The sequence below is a fragment of the Raphanus sativus genome, chromosome 8 (genome assembly GCF_000801105.2).
Source record: "Raphanus sativus cultivar WK10039 chromosome 8, ASM80110v3, whole genome shotgun sequence".
NCBI classification, from domain to species: Eukaryota; Viridiplantae; Streptophyta; class Magnoliopsida; order Brassicales; family Brassicaceae; genus Raphanus; species Raphanus sativus.
In genome coordinates, this window is record NC_079518.1 from 3,149,901 (window position 1) to 3,168,311 (window position 18,411).

The 18,411-nt window shown below is 35.9% G+C and overlaps 7 protein-coding genes across 7 annotated transcripts; 2 read left to right on the forward strand and 5 right to left on the reverse strand.

Moving 5' to 3' along the window:
* Positions 1-8: 8 nt before the first annotated feature.
* Positions 9-2,081, reverse strand: LOC108818902 (transcription factor GTE5, chloroplastic). Its single transcript, XM_018591855.2, has 4 exons — positions 659-2,081; positions 521-566; positions 363-446; positions 9-280 (listed from the first exon to the last, which is right to left on the reverse strand). The coding sequence occupies exons 1-4, from the start codon at positions 1,886-1,888 to the stop codon at positions 231-233; spliced, it is 1,410 nt and encodes a 469-aa protein (XP_018447357.1). The 5' UTR covers positions 1,889-2,081; the 3' UTR covers positions 9-230.
* Positions 2,082-4,353: 2,272 nt separating this feature from the next.
* Positions 4,354-7,892, forward strand: LOC108819368 (ABC transporter G family member 11). The gene is made up of 10 exons (XM_018592386.2): positions 4,354-5,092; positions 5,290-5,579; positions 5,659-5,830; positions 5,921-6,043; positions 6,118-6,246; positions 6,327-6,521; positions 6,591-6,677; positions 6,748-7,020; positions 7,106-7,213; positions 7,292-7,892. Exons 1-10 carry the CDS (start codon positions 4,721-4,723, stop codon positions 7,643-7,645), a joined length of 2,103 nt encoding a protein of 700 aa, XP_018447888.1. The 5' UTR covers positions 4,354-4,720; the 3' UTR covers positions 7,646-7,892.
* Positions 7,893-9,683: 1,791 nt separating this feature from the next.
* LOC108819694 (putative F-box/kelch-repeat protein At3g24610) lies at positions 9,684-10,847 on the reverse strand. The gene is made up of 2 exons (XM_056993266.1): positions 10,173-10,847; positions 9,684-9,849 (listed from the first exon to the last, which is right to left on the reverse strand). The coding sequence occupies exons 1-2, from the start codon at positions 10,578-10,580 to the stop codon at positions 9,832-9,834; spliced, it is 426 nt and encodes a 141-aa protein (XP_056849246.1). The 5' UTR covers positions 10,581-10,847; the 3' UTR covers positions 9,684-9,831.
* On the reverse strand, positions 10,656-12,446 carry LOC130498776 (F-box/kelch-repeat protein SKIP6-like). Its single transcript, XM_056992374.1, has 2 exons — positions 12,384-12,446; positions 10,656-11,075 (listed from the first exon to the last, which is right to left on the reverse strand). The coding sequence occupies exons 1-2, from the start codon at positions 12,444-12,446 to the stop codon at positions 10,656-10,658; spliced, it is 483 nt and encodes a 160-aa protein (XP_056848354.1).
* A 690-nt stretch (positions 12,447-13,136) lies between these two features.
* Positions 13,137-13,863, forward strand: LOC108818896 (kunitz trypsin inhibitor 5). The gene has a single exon (XM_018591847.2). The coding sequence runs from the start codon at positions 13,200-13,202 to the stop codon at positions 13,785-13,787; it is 588 nt and encodes a 195-aa protein (XP_018447349.1). The 5' UTR covers positions 13,137-13,199; the 3' UTR covers positions 13,788-13,863.
* A 118-nt stretch (positions 13,864-13,981) lies between these two features.
* Positions 13,982-15,531, reverse strand: LOC108818897 (nascent polypeptide-associated complex subunit beta). Its single transcript, XM_018591848.2, has 6 exons — positions 15,386-15,531; positions 14,910-14,977; positions 14,670-14,818; positions 14,530-14,586; positions 14,400-14,438; positions 13,982-14,313 (listed from the first exon to the last, which is right to left on the reverse strand). Exons 2-6 carry the CDS (start codon positions 14,975-14,977, stop codon positions 14,129-14,131), a joined length of 498 nt encoding a protein of 165 aa, XP_018447350.1. The 5' UTR covers positions 15,386-15,531; the 3' UTR covers positions 13,982-14,128.
* A 1,139-nt stretch (positions 15,532-16,670) lies between these two features.
* Positions 16,671-18,178, reverse strand: LOC108818898 (nascent polypeptide-associated complex subunit beta). Its single transcript, XM_018591849.2, has 6 exons — positions 18,027-18,178; positions 17,595-17,662; positions 17,358-17,506; positions 17,224-17,280; positions 17,094-17,132; positions 16,671-17,007 (listed from the first exon to the last, which is right to left on the reverse strand). Exons 2-6 carry the CDS (start codon positions 17,660-17,662, stop codon positions 16,823-16,825), a joined length of 498 nt encoding a protein of 165 aa, XP_018447351.1. The 5' UTR covers positions 18,027-18,178; the 3' UTR covers positions 16,671-16,822.
* Between the last annotated feature and the right edge of the window lie 233 nt (positions 18,179-18,411).

Genomic DNA, 18,411 nt, shown 5'->3' on the forward strand with positions numbered 1-18,411 from the left:
GATTCAAGTTAAGACACAAGGAGCAATCAAGTTTATTAGATCAATGATAAGAGACGATGACATCTAACAGTTGTTCATTTTTTCTGTACAGTAACAAAAACCTAATACAGAAAACAATCCAGACTAGTAAAAGTCGTCGAAGTAGAAAAAAATCTAGAGTGTGCTATTGAAAGAGATGGGTAAACAAACAACATGACAGCTCTGACTCTAAAGCTAAACACTTTTCAGCTCTAGTTACCCGTATCTGACCCATGTCCGGAGGAACTGTCACTGTCAGAATCTACAAATCAATAAAGAAAAGTGATGCGAGTCATGATGCTGCTAAAGGTGAAAGAGCTGACAAAAAAAGTTTCAACACTTACCACTAGAGCCAGACCCTGTGTCACTGCTAGAACTATTAGAACTACTTGATTGCCGACCAGGAGATGACATGCGAATCGCTTTTCCTGATTAGAATAATCATTATTATTCCATTGGTGTGTAATTAGATACTAATAACCTTATGAGCTAAAAACCTTACCTGATTTATTAGCTCTCGATGTTTCAGTCCCAGTTGCTAGAGTGGTCTGTGATATCAAAAGAAGAAACAATGATATAAGCCAAAACCACTAAGACCAAAAAGACCTGAAACAATTAGCTACGGAAGGTAAAGTCTTACAGGTTCTTGGATACTATTGTGAACAGATTCAGCATCTCTTTCAGAACCAAACCCCTGATCCTCCTTTTTATTGCTCAAGCTCTCCTTATACCCAATCACAAATCTATAAAGCTCCCAAAGCGTTTGGACGTCAACACTATCAATATCCAGCTCGATCTCATCATCTTGCTGCGAAAGTTCCGGATTACTCTTCTTAATAATCTGAACCACCGTCTCTAGCTTGTCATAAGGCAAGTCCTGAAGCTCTTCACTGAGTCTCCGCTTCTCATCCATCGTCAGGTCCCTAACATTATTAACACCCGCCTCCTCCTCTTCCTCTTCAGGCTTCTCCAGCGTAGTAGCAGTAGTGACAGTCTCAGGTTGCTCCACCGGCGTTGTCATAGATTCCGCTCTCTCCAACGTCCTATCTTCAAACACTGTTGTAGCCGGAAGTGGAGGAGGTGTAGGAGCTGGTAACGCCTCCACAACAGGAGGAGCAACAACAACAGGACGAGAGAAGGCGGCAGCAACATCGCGAGTCGGTTTAACCTTCCTATTCAGATTATCAAACTGAGCCTCAATAGAAACCCACTTCTCTTCAAACATGTTCAACAGAAACTTCGCCATACTATGAACCTCGTGCCCAACAGGGTTATACAAAATCGCATTGTTGAAAGTAAGCCTCACATCTTCGGCGAAATCCAACGGAGACTCATACGAACCGTCCCCTAGCTTACCCTTCACCGTCCCCAAATCCATAGGCTCTTTCACAATAGCGTGGTAATCATGCAAGCCGAGTCCTTTAGCGTCAACGGGGACATTGAACACCCACCCGTCCTTATGCTTCATCAGCTTGGAAAGCAGAGCGTTGCAGCTCTTGAAAATCTGAGCCGTGCCTTTCTTGTTGTTATGACCTGTTTTCGTCTTCTTGTGGGGATCGAAGAACCGTGCGATCAAGCTCCTGACGTCGTCCAGCTCGGCGGTTAGTTTCCGTTTCAAGTTTCGGACTTCGAGCTTGGAGATTGAGCTCAGGCTGACCTTGAGCATGGGGTAGTCCTCTTCCTCCGAGGCGAAGGAGTTCGAGGGAGATGCGAGTGGGAGAGGAACCGGTCGGTTTGGTCTAGGGATCGACGTTGGTTTGGATCGGTTCTGGCTCAGCTTGTTGTTGCTGTTGTTGTGGTGATTCTTCTTCTTCTTCGTCTTCGAAGCTCCTCCTCCACCTACTCCTCCTGGCATGTGATCGGATGACATTCCGATTAGGGTTTCTCTAGGGTTTTAGGGTCGGAGGTGATGTTAAACGCCAAAATCGAAGGTGGATTGAGATTGAAAGAGTGGAGATCGGTGTTGATTTTGCAATAGACGAAAACCCTAAGGGGGAAGAGTCAGTCGCACACAGGTCGCGAGAATTGCGTAAGCTCACTCGCTTGGAGTCACGCGCTTTATCACCCGAGATATAAGCGGAAATAAACACATGTCTAAATGGCAAAAGGGAGCTAAAATTGGGAAAACTGTAAATTTTATTTTATTTTAAATGGGAAAAAGGAAGGGGATGCTAATAATTTGTCCTAATTTTTTATTCATGATTAAGTGGTTTAATCTCTTCAGAATTTTGTCATCAATTGTAATATTGTATCACCTGTTAAATCACTTTTAAAATTTCTTCATCAAAACCAACTCAAGCTTGAGTAATAGATCAACCGTTCGTTGTCAAAAAAAAAAAAATTCTTCATCAATATTAGATTCCAATTAATCTTAATATAATTATTATTAAACTAGAGTTTGGTGTAAACTATATACCATTTTTATACCTACAACCATATATTATCTATTTATTTATTTTGAAACTCTCAATAATATATTGTTTAAAATATCTATATACAAAATATAATAGTGTATAATAACTTTTAGTTTATATACTATTTAAAATATGTTATTATGAAACTATGAAATTTTAGTAAAATATTACCAAAAAATTCAAAATATCTTTTTATAAAATAATGTATTAATATAGTAACAAAAAGTTCAAAATTCATGTTAATCTTTCAAACTCAAAATAGTAGTGTAATCTTTCAAACTTTTATTGACAAAATATAAATTTTGAAAATAAATATTCAAACTCAAAATGATAATATTTTATATTTTACAAAAGATAAAATCACAGATAATAAAAAATAACTTTTTGAAATAACCACGAAAAAACAAATTATATATATATATACTAGATGGTTTTATGCGCCATGCGCATATATAATATCTCTTAAATTTTATTTTAAGTAAAATTATTATAAAGAAAAATTTAATTTATTACTTTAAAAAATTATAAATTAATTAATTTAATTTAGTTGATTTTCCAATCTGATTGTATTTAGATTTAGTTTAGTTTGTTAAACTATTAATAAATGATTGTGGTGATGACTTCTATGAAATAATTTGGTAAATAATGTATAGGAGGTTTTTGTCTTGTGTCACTCTATCAACGGTTTTTGTTACAGAAATTCTTCATTTATCTTTGTCTTTTCTTTTGTTTACTTTTGATTGTGTCACGTTTTCTTTTTTCTTTTTGTCTTTTTTTTTTTTTGAAACACCTTTTTTTCTTTTTGTCTATTCCTCATTTCTAGTATTGTTTCTATTAGTCCACTAGTTATCCTTGGGCCATTAAGGTTAGAGTATCCTTGTTATTATTGGGTCTAGCTAATTTTGTCACACTTTGTTTATCTAGAATCTTTTATAATAGCCAATGTAACGTCTTAGCCCAATATAAATATTTGGAAAACAAATACTATATTTTTGCGTTTGAAATTATATGGAAGGGAAATTCATTAAAATATGGATCTGATTCCTCTTAAAAGAATACATTTAACACTGCCTTAAACTGTTTATCAAAACTATCAAATGCCCCCATAGTAAACAATTTTATCAAAGATTTTCTTAAAAATAATTGAAATTTTATTGAGATTTAACAAAAAATTGTTAAATTTAACAAGTATTTATTCCAATGTGACAAAAAACAAGTATTTATTCCTTTCATATGCATTACTTTGTTATATATGTTGTAATAGTTTCTAGTCAAGTGAAACTCATGATAAACTATCTTCTGAATTTTATACAACGTTAACATATTATAAACCCAATAAGAAATAGAAAACTTATCAATTTTTGGTTTCACTATCCAGTAATTATATTTTCACCTCCTTATTCTATTGAATTGATCATTAATGACACTTGGACGTACATAGAATGTCATCAGGGGTCCTTATTAACAAAACAAGTACCAACAAATCAACAGTTGACTTGTACCCTTTTCTAATATTTCGGCACTTTTCTGTCAAACAATACTTCTGCATTAATTTATATACATGTTTTTTCATTTGATGTCTTGTATTCCTATCTCACACCTAAATTTTTACTAGGACGATGAAAGCCGCAGTAAATACTCCATAATCATAAGAGTAGTCGCTGTCAATTAAACCAACAACCTTTGCAAGATGATTCAAGATTAATCTTTCTAACCATTTCCATTACCATTAAACAATACTAATATATAAAACCCTATTTACTCATCTAAACAAATATCTTTCTAAAACAGAAAATTATAAAATTTCGGCCGGTCTATTTATACTTAATGCAACCATATATCGACTACCCGACTACATTAAATGCTGCAACAATTGGAAAATTCACCACATCTTTCTCTATCTTCATTTTTTTCATTCAATTCTTCTCCCAACCATCTCATTGCTGCCTTCATAACTATCTCGTTTCTTGTTGTTCAGATCAAGAAAGTTTCGTTAAAAAAATAAATAAAAAGAAAGAATAAGTATTTGGTCTGTTTCAGTCTTTGGAGTTCATGAGAATAGAAACGAGTCCAAGTTTGTTGTTCATGCAATTTTCTCACGACTCTGTTACACTAAGCTCTCTCCTCCTCCTGAACTTCCCTATTTAATCTGATAACTATAATTTCTTTTATTCAAAGTTCACAGCTTTTCCATTTTCTAGACAAAACCCTTTGTTCAGTTTTCTCAGACACTGTTTTTGTTTTAATTTTATTTTTCCAAGCAAATAATACTCTGTTTTGGTTACTAAATGGAGATAGAAGCAAGCAGACAACAAACCACCGACACCGGAGGGAATTTTCCGGTGGGTGGGTTAAGTCCCTTGAGTGAAGTTATATGGAGAGAAAAAGGTCCGACGGAGTTCGTCGGAGATGTGTCAGCGAGGCTTACGTGGCAAGATCTGACGGTGATGGTGACTATGGGAGATGGTGAGACTCAAAACGTTCTTGAAGGTCTTACCGGTTACGCCGAACCGGGTTCTCTTACGGCTCTCATGGGCCCCTCTGGCTCCGGAAAATCCACTATGCTCGACGCTCTTGCTAGCCGCCTCGCCGCGAATGCCTTCCTCTCCGGAATCGTTCTTCTTAACGGACACAAAACCAAACTCTCCTTTGGAACAGCTGTTAGTAACTTGTACACATCCTTTTAACTTCATAAAAAAAGTCAACAGTTGGTCAACTTTATAAATTAAGTACCTATTATTTCAACTTTTATATAAATCAAAAGGTTTACAAGTTACAACTTTATAACTTGTCTTGGATCTTAGCTATTTATATAGAGTGTGTTCTTTTTTCGTCTGAATCTGGTAACTTTTTACAGGCTTATGTGACGCAAGATGATAACTTGATTGGTACGTTAACTGTAAGAGAGACTATTTGGTATTCAGCAAGAGTTCGTCTGCCTGACAAGATGTTGCGGTCGGAGAAACGGGCCTTAGTGGAGAGGACAATCATAGAGATGGGTCTTCAGGACTGTGCAGATACCGTTATAGGAAACTGGCATTTGCGTGGGATTAGTGGTGGAGAGAAGAGAAGAGTCAGTATTGCTCTTGAGATTCTCATGAGACCTCGTTTACTCTTTCTTGATGAGCCAACAAGTGGTCTTGACAGGTAAAAAGGCTTCTTACAAATTCTGTTTTAGGGTTATACAAAACTACTTAAACCTAATTGCTTGTTTTTCTCTGTGCAGTGCTTCTGCATTCTTTGTGACGCAGACATTGCGTGCGCTATCACGAGATGGAAGGACAGTGATTGCTTCCATCCATCAACCGAGTAGTGAGGTTTTCGAGTTGTTTGATCGGTTGTATCTTCTCTCTGGAGGCAAAACTGTTTACTTTGGTCAAGCTTCAGAAGCGTATGAGGCAAGTAACCTAAACCAACCAATGTCTGAAAAAAAATCTTGAAAACTAAACCATGTTTTTTTTTTTGCATATTTTTGCATATGAATGCAGTTCTTTGCACAAGCAGGGTTTCCATGTCCTGCTTTAAGGAACCCTTCTGATCATTTCCTGAGATGCGTAAACTCAGATTTTGACAAAGTTAGAGCCACTTTGAAAGGTTCTATGAAGCTAAGGGTACTGAAACATCTTTTACCTTTCAACTGCTTTTAAATCTTACTTGCTGATCAACTTGTTATTCTACTTCTCAGTTTGAAGCAAGCGATGATCCATTAGAGAAGATTACCACAACGGAAGCTATTAGAGTCTTGGTTGACTATTACCACACTTCTGACTACTATTACACCACAAAGGCTAAGGTTGAAGAGATATCACAATATGTAAGTACTCTTTGTTCTGTTCTAGAAGTTTTTGTTTGATGTTGGGATGAGATCTCTTTTGACCAGTTTCAACGCTACAGAAAGGGACTATTCTTGACTCTGGAGGCAGCCAAGCTAGTTTCCTTCTGCAGACATACACATTAACCAAGCGGTCATTCATCAACATGTCAAGGGACTTTGGATATTACTGGCTCAGACTTCTTATTTACATCTTGGTCACTTTCTGCATTGGAACCATCTACTGGAAAGTTGGGACTAGCTACAGCGCAATCCTGGTAATTAATTTGATAATATATCATATATTGAGGAACAACTTTAACTTATCTAACCTCTCACCATATCAGGCACGAGGCTCATGTGCGTCTTTTGTCTTTGGCTTTGTAACGTTCATGTCAATTGGTGGATTTCCTTCGTTTGTTGAAGACATGAAGGTTAGTTATTACCTCATGCAAGTTTAACCAATGAACCAAACGTGTTTATTAAACTGAAAAGTGATTGCAGGTGTTCCAAAGAGAGAGGCTAAACGGTCACTATGGAGTAGCTTCGTTTGTGATAGCCAACACACTAGCTGCAACGCCGTTTCTGATCATCATAACTTTCATCTCCGGGACAATATGTTACTTCATGGTTGGTCTGCATCCAGGATTCACTCACTACCTTTTCTTTGTTCTCTGCCTTTATGCAAGTGTCACCGTTGTTGAGAGCTTGATGATGGCGATAGCTAGTATTGTTCCCAACTTCCTCATGGGTATCATCATTGGAGCTGGTATTCAGGTGCTTACTGGTACCTGATATAAACCTTTGTTAAGAGTAGAAGAGAAGCTCTTATTGAATCTGCTTCATTGTCCTTTTATTTCAGGGGATCTTCATGCTGGTTTCTGGATTCTTCAGGCTACCAAATGACATCCCAAAACCTTTCTGGCGTTACCCAATGTCATACATTAGCTTCCACTTCTGGGCGTTACAAGTAATAACAATGAAACGTTTTCATAACAACTCATCATCATGTGACCATAACAACTGTTTTGTTTTGCTTGTTATTTAGGGTCAATACCAGAATGATCTGAGAGGCTTGATGTTTGACAGCCAAGGGAGTGCTTTCAAGATTCCAGGTGAATACGTTCTGGAAAACGTCTTCCAGATCAACTTGCACCGATCAAAATGGATTAACCTCAGTGTGATTCTTAGCATGATAATCATCTACCGTATCATTTTCTTCATAATGATAAAGACCAACGAGGATGTAACTCCTTGGGTTAGAGGTTACGTAGCAAGAAGGAGGATGAAGCAGAAGAATGGTACTCCGAACACCACAGTTGCACCAGATGGTCTTACTCAGTCTCCTTCTCTTAGAAACTATATTGCTACACGAACCAATGGTGGAGCTCGCAGATGGTAGAGTTATGAGTTTTTCAAAGTGTTTGACGACACACTTCAAGAAAGTTTCACTTGGCGTGCAATACCAAATCACAATGTAACGTGAGAGGAGAGGAATTTGAGTGTGTTTTAGCTATAGAAATTTGTCTAAATTAATCACTTATACATCTATTTTTGTACTACGTTAGTAACACGAACCATCTTGTTGCATCACAGTTTGAATTGTACCGCAACTACATCAGCTTTTTTAAAAAAAATTTGGGGTAAAATGTTCTCACTGCTTTTTAGATAGGGGTTTCTTACACCATCAATTTTACTTGTAGGGAGAACTCTATGAACTATCAAATATCCATTTATCTGTAAAACCATATCCACTTGAATAATTTACTGAGTATACTTCAAACACGAATTAGTCTTAATTCATTCCCCATTGTTCTTTCTTAAAAATCAATTTTGGTTTAAGAATCAATTTGTTTCTGTAACAGTATGTAACACAACAAGCATGTGTGCCACTATACTAATCTGTCTCAGTGTAACCCTTTCCGCATCTCCTTCACAACCTTTTTCAACTTGTTTTCCGCAAATCTACTCATATCAAAATTCTTTTCTTCCATCAATAACCAATTAAACAAATCACACATAAACAATCTTCAATCAAATCTCAGGAACTATAAAGACATGAACATCAATTACGCGAACAATAATCACATATGAAAAATAGTCAATTTCTAACCTTACTCTGATACCACAAAAGATATGGATATTCTTTACAGTAGCTATGTCTATCTTACACAGAGATCTCTTGAATATATATACAAAACCTTATAAAACTGATAAAGAATATTTACAATCTTAGTCCATAAATCCCAATATAAGTTTATTAACATAGAAAGTGATGAAGTTTCTGCTAATCTTGAAAATAAACGCTATATTTTTGTGATATCGAAGAACGTGAAAATGAATGAAGCATCAGAAAACCAACAACAAGAAATCAAACAAATCACACATAAACAATCTTCAATCAAATCTCAGGAACTATAAAGACATGAACATCAATTGCGCGAACAATAATCACCATGAAAAATAGACAATTTCTAAACTTACTCTGATACCACAAAAGATATGGATATTCTTTATAGTAGCTATGTTTATCTTACAAAGAGATCTCTTAAATATATATACAAAACCTTATAAAACTGATAAGGAATACTTACAATCTTAGTCCATAAATCCCAATATAAATTTATTAACATAGAAATAATTGGTGATGAATTTTCTGCTAATCTTGAAGATAAACGCTATATTTTTGTGATATCGAAGAACGTGAAAATGATGAAGCATCAGAAAATCAACAACAAGAAATCAAACAAATCACACATAAACAATCTTCAATCAAATCTCAGGAACTATAAAGACATGAACATCAATTGCGCAAACAAAAATCACCATGAAAAATAGACAATTTCTAATCTTACTCTGATACCACAAAAGATATGGATATTCTTTATAGTAGTTATGTTTATCTTACAAAGAGATCTCTTAAATATATACACAAAACCTTATAAACTGATAAGGAATACTTACAATCTTAGTCCATAAATCCCAATATAAGTTTATTAACATAAAAATAATTGGTGATGAAGTTTCTGCTAATCTTGAAGATAAACGCTATATTTTTGTGATATCGAAGAAGTGCTTATGAAATCTATGCTAACCTCAACAGACTCAAGAAGTCATTCCATTGCGTTTCATACTTCCTCCGGAGGTATTGGTTCATCATTGCTCCATATATCCATGTATATTGACTACATCTCCATATCTGACTTCAGTGCAGCCATCAGAAGAAAACTTACAAAGAGGATTTCCCTCATCATCCTCACTGAGTCAAGGAGAGTTGCATATAGACAGAGAGATTTAGTTTCATTCTAACGAACCCTTGTCTTGTACAACATTGTATGATAAAAACATCAAACTTTAAACATTCATACAGCGATACATGTCTGTTTCACTGCCACTGCAGCAAAAAAAATCATCAAAAGTGATCGAAACCCAGAGACATATCATCTCCCCCACGGGTTCCCTTTCTCAAGACGCAGAAGAGACCAAAGGCGCTTTCAACTTTCCTCTTAACATTTGGACTCTCCGATGTATGACGAGAAAAAGAGGATGATGGTGAAGGGGTATCCATCCTTGTTGCCGGAGTGAGCTTCACCTTACATTGAATTTCTGATCAAAAAACAAAAAGAATTCGTTGCGAGATCTTCTTCTCTACCTTCCGGGCTCAAGCAATAACAATTGCAAGGAGGAGGATGAGGTAAGGTTCTTTAAGAAGTAGTGATATTCAAAAAATAAGGTTGTTATCTTTAAAGGCCATAAGAAAATGGAAGAAAAAGAAGAGCAAACAGTTACACTTGCACGAAATTAGCAAATCTTGGGAATATTCAAATGTGAAATAATTGTATTCAAATGTGAAATAATTGGAACTATTAGAACCGGAAAATCAATTCAAATTAACATAAGATAAAAACAAGGTAAGTTCAGAGAGTGACAGAAACAGAATGCAAAAGCTTGTGGTGATGTCGCCAAGGTTCAAAGGTCATGACAACATTAGACCACTCAGTTTTGCCCCAAATCTCATCGCCTCCTCCTCCTTCGTCTTGGCGTCTCTCCAAGGAAATCTCGGCACACCAAATCTCAAGGCGATCCATGTCTACGAAGTGATCCCAGAAAAGCACCATGTTGCCACCACCAGAGTTGATCAGTCTGGCACCTGGAATTAAACCTTCCAACTCTCGGATTCTACCAAACTTGCTCCTCTTATTTGGCGGCGGATGTCCATTATGGATCTTAGTTTGTTCCCACCGATGTAGGAACTGGTCACCAACGTGGACAAGTTTCAAAAGAAAGAGATTCATTTTCATAGAGTAGCCCAAACCCTTGACATCTTTTGTATCCATAATAATCTCCTCCTCCTCGCTGCCGCTGCCACGCAAATCCAACTCATCTGGCTCGCACCAAAATATAGTCCCGTTTCAACTAACACAATAAATCAAGTTATCAATCATACACCAATCCCTCCGGCTTCCTTTGGGTTGATCACGGTTCCCAATTTCCCATTTAACTTCCCTCGGCGAGTAGTAATAGGTTCTGTTCATTCCATCCACTGCGTAAACCTTATGATCCCTCACAAAACTGGCGTGGATATTCAAATTATTGACAATCTTCCCTTTAGGCATTGGCGGCGGCAAAGTATCCCAAGTCTGAGTCTTGGGGTCGAACACTTGTCCCCAGTTACCATCGATGACATTCAGTCCTCCCAACACGTAAATCTTCCCGTCTACAACGCCAGCCGCCCCGTAAGCTCGAGCCCTCTTCTTCTTCCTCCTCCTCCTCCTTCCTCTTCTTCTCACGGGGTGGCTCTTCTTCTGAATTGTGCATCGGACAAGACCCACCTAAACACAGGACAAGCTTTTTTAGTTTCAGGTCTTTTATGTTGGTTTCTCATGACTTTTATAGGTGTCTGTTATATACTCCCTCTGTTTTATTATGTAGGTAGTTTTAGCCAAAAAAAATTTGTTTCATAATATAAGGTGTTTACACAATCCAAAATAATTTTTGCATTACTTAGATATTGTATAACCAATTAAATAATACATACCTTTTAATTATTGGTTGAATTTGTATATTAAATATTATATTTTCAAAAGTAATCATTTTCTTGATACTAACACTTTTAAGTAAAATTACTTACAAATAAAAACAGAGGGAGTATCATTTAGTTGAATATATAAATAATGGACGGTAACTAGAAATTTTCCATAATATGAAAATAATTACAGAATTGATTATTTATTGGGTATGACCAGACATTATAAAAAGCATCTCTAAGAAGGAACTTTATTTTGAAATTAGGGAATCTTCAAGATAAGAGTTTCATGGTGGAGTATTCCAAAGAAAAGTCTCAAATTTATTTTTAAAATTTTATGTAATTTGCATCTCAATCCTCAACTTTAATATAAATTAATTATAGTCCCTATATTTTATATAGATAAAAATACATGCACATTAAAAATATTTAACATAATACTTATAAATACAATCTACTATAACACAGAAATACATAAAATAATAATATAAAAATCCACATTAATTTATAAAAACATAAAAATACAAATTATCTACTATTGTTGTTTTCATAGTGTTCTCATATATGATTAGTTAACTCATTTTGAAGTAAAAGTGAGTCTTTTATTTTTTTATCTAAAGATTACGAGTTAAAAGTTCTTGAAATAGAGTATTTTCATTTATCGCCATTTCAACTATTACTTGTGGTGCCGGTTTTGTATCTATTCAATATTTATATGTGTAATCTCTCTTGTAAAATATTTTTTCTTACATTTTAAATCTTTAAATTTGTAAGATATTGATCAATGTAATATAACTTATGTGGAAACAAATAATTCTGTATTTTATGTTAGTTTTTTATTTATTTAACATATTATATGAATTAATAATATATATAAGATTTAGATGAATAATTAAATGAAATATAAGGATTAAAGTGATAAAGAAAATAATATCAATATAATTATATCTAAATTACAAATTACAGGAATTAAACTTAAAAAATAGTGTTTTGAAGATCTAAATAGTGAAGCTTCAAATTTGAGGTTTATTATTCAGATTCTCAAAATTTGAGATTTATTATTTAGATTCTCAAAATTTGAGGGTTTAAAAGTCTGTTGAAGAATCAAAAAAACCTTAAAATTTGAGGGTTTAAAGACTTCTTGGAGATGCTTTAAGAACCGTACGAAAAAACTCATTGTAGTAATTTTTTTTTTGATCAAAACTCATTATAGTAATTAGATAATGAAAATATTAAATAAGATATCATGTCATGAGTGTGTTAGGAATAAGATGATTTACATGCTTAGGTTATGATACGAGATTTGAACTTTGATTTTCTAATACTTTATACAACATCATGGTTACTTTCCTTATTTTAAATAAAGCAATATTTATTTTTATTGCAAAGAACCATCTTGTTGCATCAACCATTGTGCCGCAACTAGCTTTGTCTGTACACGTTTTTTTTTTTTTGCCAAAATTGTCTGTACACGTTGAAATGAAAATTTGATCTCTGACAAATTTATTCGTAGGTTTGGTCTTATATTGTTTGTAGGATATACCCAAAAACCCGGTTTACTCTTGGGTTTAATCTGGTTCTGACTTCTGAGCCGTGCGTGTTCGTAAAACATGGCAATCTTAACTGCTAGACAGCGTAAAACTTTTGTCGGTGAAGAAAAATTGGATTACGTCAGGGATGATCGAAACATGGCATAATTTGACTCGTGAAGCTTTGTTTGACCGTAGTGTAAACGAAGCAACACTTCTCACGTCAACGAAATTATTTAATGCACGTCCACCAACTATTAGTCTAATACAGCGTATTTAGATCAAGATCAGATAAGAGTTTGACTTTCTAAAATACACTCAAGGCTTATAAATAGAAACTGTTCTAATAGCTTCTCAATTCAATACTCAAAAAGGTTTCCACTTAAAGAAAGCTTACTAAAATGTCATCACTGCTCAACATCTTCCTCCTCTTAGCCGTCTTCACCAGCCACCGTGGAGTCACCACCGAAGCCGCGGTGGAGCCAGTAACCGACATCTATGGTCAACGTCTCAGAACAGGCACCAAATACTACATCTTACCAGTATTTCGCGGTCGCGGCGGGGGACTAACCATGTCCAAAGCCGAAAACAAAACCTGTCCGAAAAGTGTTATCCAAGAACGGTTCGAAGTCTCTAACGGCATGCCGTTGACATTCTCACCATCAGACAAATCAAGAATCATCCGTGTCTCAACCGATCTAAACTTCAAATTCTCAGCTACTTCGATCTGGAACTTGGACAACGTCGACGAGAAGACGAATCAATGGTTCATTGGAACTTGTGGCGTTGAAGGGAATCCAGGCAGGACAACTGTTGGTAACTGGTTCAAGATTGACAAGTACGAAGATCACTACAAGATCGTATTTTGTCCTTCGGTATGCGATATCTGCAAAGTCATGTGTAGAGACATTGGTGTGTATGTGCAAGATGGGATGAGAAGACTCGGTCTGAGTGATGTACCACTAAAAGTTATGTTCAGAAGAGCATAGATTACATATAAATTCCACAATATGTACAATGTTTTCTACACCACTTTCAATAATAAATAAACAATGAACTTAATCAGTGCTTTTTGTCTCTCTCTGCATATTTGATTTGAATCTCGGATGAAGAGTAATATAAGCTCTGCATCAAATCGAATCAACCACAAGGTGAAGAAACTAGACGAGAGAAGCAGATCAACTAGATATAAAACCTTAAATCATTATCTGGGAAACAAGAATCTGGTCGGAAGCACTACAAAAAGAGGATAGAGCGAACAAGCAAAATTATAAAGATATGTAATAATTCAAGTGCGGTTTTGTTGTTGTTGTTGTCTCGCTCTTTTGTCTTAAGAAGAAGCAGCAGCTACTTTCTCTTCAGCGGCGGCTTCGAAAGTCTCACCAGCTACAAGATCCGGGACATCATCATCGTCCTCATCATCCTCTTGAATGGTTGCTGGGACATTACCTCCACCAGGAGATTGCTTCTTGAACTGCTCTGCTAGCTTCTTCAGGTTCTCCATGTTGTCTGGTCCTGCGAAACAGATCAAAGCAAAACATATTTTAAGGATCTTGGATTTGGGGGTAGAGGACGAACATGTACAATAAAATGTAAAATACCGAGATGGCTGAGAATCTGAGGAAGGATATCTTCCAATTCTACAAAAAAAAAAAAAAAAACAGAGCAAGTTCAATATATAATCAGATAAGATGCAATGAAGAAAATAGAGATGAAGAATCAGATGCATACTTTTGGTCTGAGGAGAACCGCTAACAACCCATGTGTTTGCACCAACTGCAGCTTGAACTGTATAGTAAAGGAGAGACACACAATGATCAATAACATGAAAAAGGTTTACAATTTCCTTAGTATAACGTTAGAAGGTATACCCTTAGGGTTGATGAACTGAATAACAACATCATCCTTGAAGATGTTAACTTCTTCAATAGCTGGAATGGAGTTAACTCCAATTCTCTTTAAGGTGCTTTGGAGCTTCTTGTCATCAGTAGTATTAGTCTTGTGCACAGCCTTCTTCTTTCTGCATTGCAAGATCAAAATTGTTCATATAAAAATAATCAAATTAAATGCTATTGTAAAAATGAAAAAAATAACAAAAAAAAAAGAGTTACCTTCTAACTGTGCCCTTTCCGCCAGTGCGGACAGTGTTAGCCATCTTCATCAACTTCTCACGATTCATCTGTGTATGATACCATATAAAAAGCCACACACTCATTAAGCGGCATCAATGGGATAATACATTCACAAATAAATGAGAACACAGTGAATACTATAACTAAGGCACAAAGCAGAGCGCCAACAAAATTTAAACAAAGATGCGTATTTGAATACAAGCTAATAGCACTATTGAGATTAACCTAAGCATCTACTAGATTCTTCTATCTTTCCGACCAAACATGCAGAGAAGTGGAAACTTTGTAAAGATCGTCTTTAACATCTTAAAAACGGACAAACACACATCTCAAATCGATAAAGATGACAAGTCGAGTCTAGGGGGAAAAAGATGTCTTGTATCAAGAAGACCTACTTTAACACCGAAACTATTAAGACACATAGAAGCAAAGGATACAACAGCAGTTTATTTTACCTTGAGATTTGATGATTAGGGTTCTGGTTTCTTCAGAGAGTGTGGTAAGGAGATAACAAGTGACTGACTAGAGACGCGGGCGGCGCAAGAGAGTTTTGCGTATTTTAACTATTGAAGCCAAGCTCGTTTATTGATCCAACGGTTTAGATTCCATAAGCTTCCACAAACAAAGACGCCTCCATCTCTAGCGTTGGATCGTTTAACCTGCCTCGAATAAAGTTAAGGCCCTATTATCTATAGAGGCCTAAACAAAATAGGCTTTCACGTTTAATGGGCTCCTTTGTGCAACTACCAATTACCTGTACGCTTATTGTTTCCTCGCGTTTGCGTTTTGCACACACCATCTTAGAAAGCTTTGTCCGTTGCAACGTTTGTGTGTGAGCTGGGTAGTCGAGTGAAAATGGCTTGTTCCTCTATAAAGTATACAATACATAATATATTGCCTAATGCCAATATTTTAACACACATAAACCATCTAAAGTTTATTGCATGATGTTTCGAGAAAAAGATAAATAGTTAGTTTCAACAGCCGTACGTTAACAAGTTAACTTAACTGTGTTTTTATGATCTGTTGGAATTGACATGTTCTAAAGTAACATATTTTATGTGTGCGTTTCACATTAATCCAATAAGTCGCGTATGAATATGCATTGTATAATTCATAGAGAACAAGCTATATTTTTCCTAGTAACTGAATAAAATCGAGTAAAGAAAAAAGTTATTGAATTATTGATATCTCCCAACACTGGTTTATTACAATTGCTAAACTTGCTCGGTATAATGAAAATCCATGAATACAAAGTGACATAAGATAGAGAAAGATAGAGTCAAGCAAACGCATAAAACATTCCCCATTCACCTGGAAATCTTCATTCAACTTAGGTGTCCACCCCAAAGAGTCAAGCTTCGAGCTATCCATCAGCTTCCTCGGCATCCCATCAGGCTTACTACAATCCCAAACAAGCTTCCCTTCAAACCCAACAACCTCCTTCACCAACTCACTGATCGTCACTTCCACACCACTCCCACATTAACATGCTCAAACCCACTGTACTGATCCATCAAGAAGTTAAAGTTCAAAAGAACGTAGAAAAAAGATGTTACTCAACCTTCTATTTTTTTATCGAAGTTAAAACTTTCAATAATAAATAAACAAGGTGTTTTTTTTCTTTTCAATGCTTGTTTCTCTGTGCATATTTGAAAGAAAATTAAGCTCTGTAACGAGACAGATACAGATATGTCAAATCAAATCCAATCTACCACATAGGGAAGAAAACAGATCAACTGGATAAAAACTTTTAAATCATTATCTGGGAAACAAGAATCTGGTAGGAAACACTACAAAAAGAGGATAGAGCGAACAAGCAATTATAAAGATATATGTAATAATTCCAAAGTGCTGTTTTTGTTGTTGTTGTGGTCTCTCGCTCTTTTGTCTTAAGAAGAAGCAGCAGCTACTTTCTCTTCAGCGGCGGCTTCGAAAGTCTCACCAGCTACAAGATCCGGGACATCATCGTCGTCCTCATCATCCTCTTGAATGGTAGCCGGGACATTACCTCCACCAGGAGTTTGCTTCTTGAACTGCTCTGCTAGCTTCTTCAGGTTCTCCATGTTGTCTGGTCCTGCAATAATAGATCAAAGTAAAACATATTTTAAGTAACTTCAAATTGGGGTTGCGGAAGAACATGTTTAATAAAATGTAACATACCGAGATGGCTAAGAATCTGAGGAAGGATATCTTCCAATTCTACAGAAAAAAAAAACAGCAAGTTTTAAATATAATCAGAAAAGATGTAATGAATAAGAAACAAGAAAATAGAGATGAATCAGATGCATACTTTTGGTCTGAGGAGAACCGCTAACAACCCATGTATTTGCACCAACTGCAGCTTGCACTGTAGACAAATAATGATCAATAACATGAGAAAAAAAGGTTTACACTTAAATATAATGTTCAATCTAGAATCTTTACCTTTAGGGTTGATGAACTGAATAACAACATCATCCTTGAAGATGTTAACTTCTTCAATAGCTGGAATGGAGTTGACTCCAATTCTCTTTAAGGTGCTTTGAAGCTTCTTGTCATCAGTAGTACTGGTCTTGTGCACAGCCTTCTTCTTTCTGTATACCGAGAGATCAAATGGTTAATTTAAACAGGAACAAAAGTAAATGCGATTAAATAAAAAAACAAAAAACAAAAGTGTTTTACCTTCTAACTGTACCCTTTCCGCCAGTGCGGACAGTGTTAGCCATCTTCATCAACTTCTCACGATTCATCTGTGTATGAACCATACAAAAACCAAACTCATTAAACAGAGATTCAAGAAAGGAGGTTTGAACACGGTACACTGATGCGTATTTGAATACAAACTAATAGTACTATTGAGATTAGCCCTTAAGTATCAATTAGATTCTCTCTTTTCGAACCAAATATGCAGAGAGAAGTTAAAAAAAGTTGCAAACATAGTCTTTTAAGATTTCAAATAGGGACAAAAACACATCTCCAAGAGAAATCAATCGAGGAAAAAAAAATGTCTGCGTCACTACCTATTTCTAAAAATTGGACAATTCAGAGGAACTCTGACACACCGAAACGGTAAGACACAGAGAAGAAAAGGACACAACAGCGGTTTGATTTTACCTTGAGATTTGATGATTAGGGTTTCCTGTTTCCCTACGAAGGAGTTGGAAGAAGATAACAAGTGAAGAGAGACGGACGCGGGCGGCGCAAGAGTTTTTTTGCGTCTTTAATTATAATGCTACTCTCGAAGCCCAAGCTCATTTATTGATCCAACGGCTGAGAAGCCTCCATCTCTACCGTTGGATCGTTTAACCTGTCTCGAATAAAGTTATGGCCCAATCATTGGGACACTTAAAGGCCCAAAATAAGATGGGCCTTCACCTTTAGTGGGCTCTTTTAATACCCTTTAGGCTTTATCGTTTCCCGCTTTCTACAGTTTTGATCCTTGGGTCCACTGGAACGTTTGTGTTACCAAACACACTTGAATGTTCGAGTAAATAATACT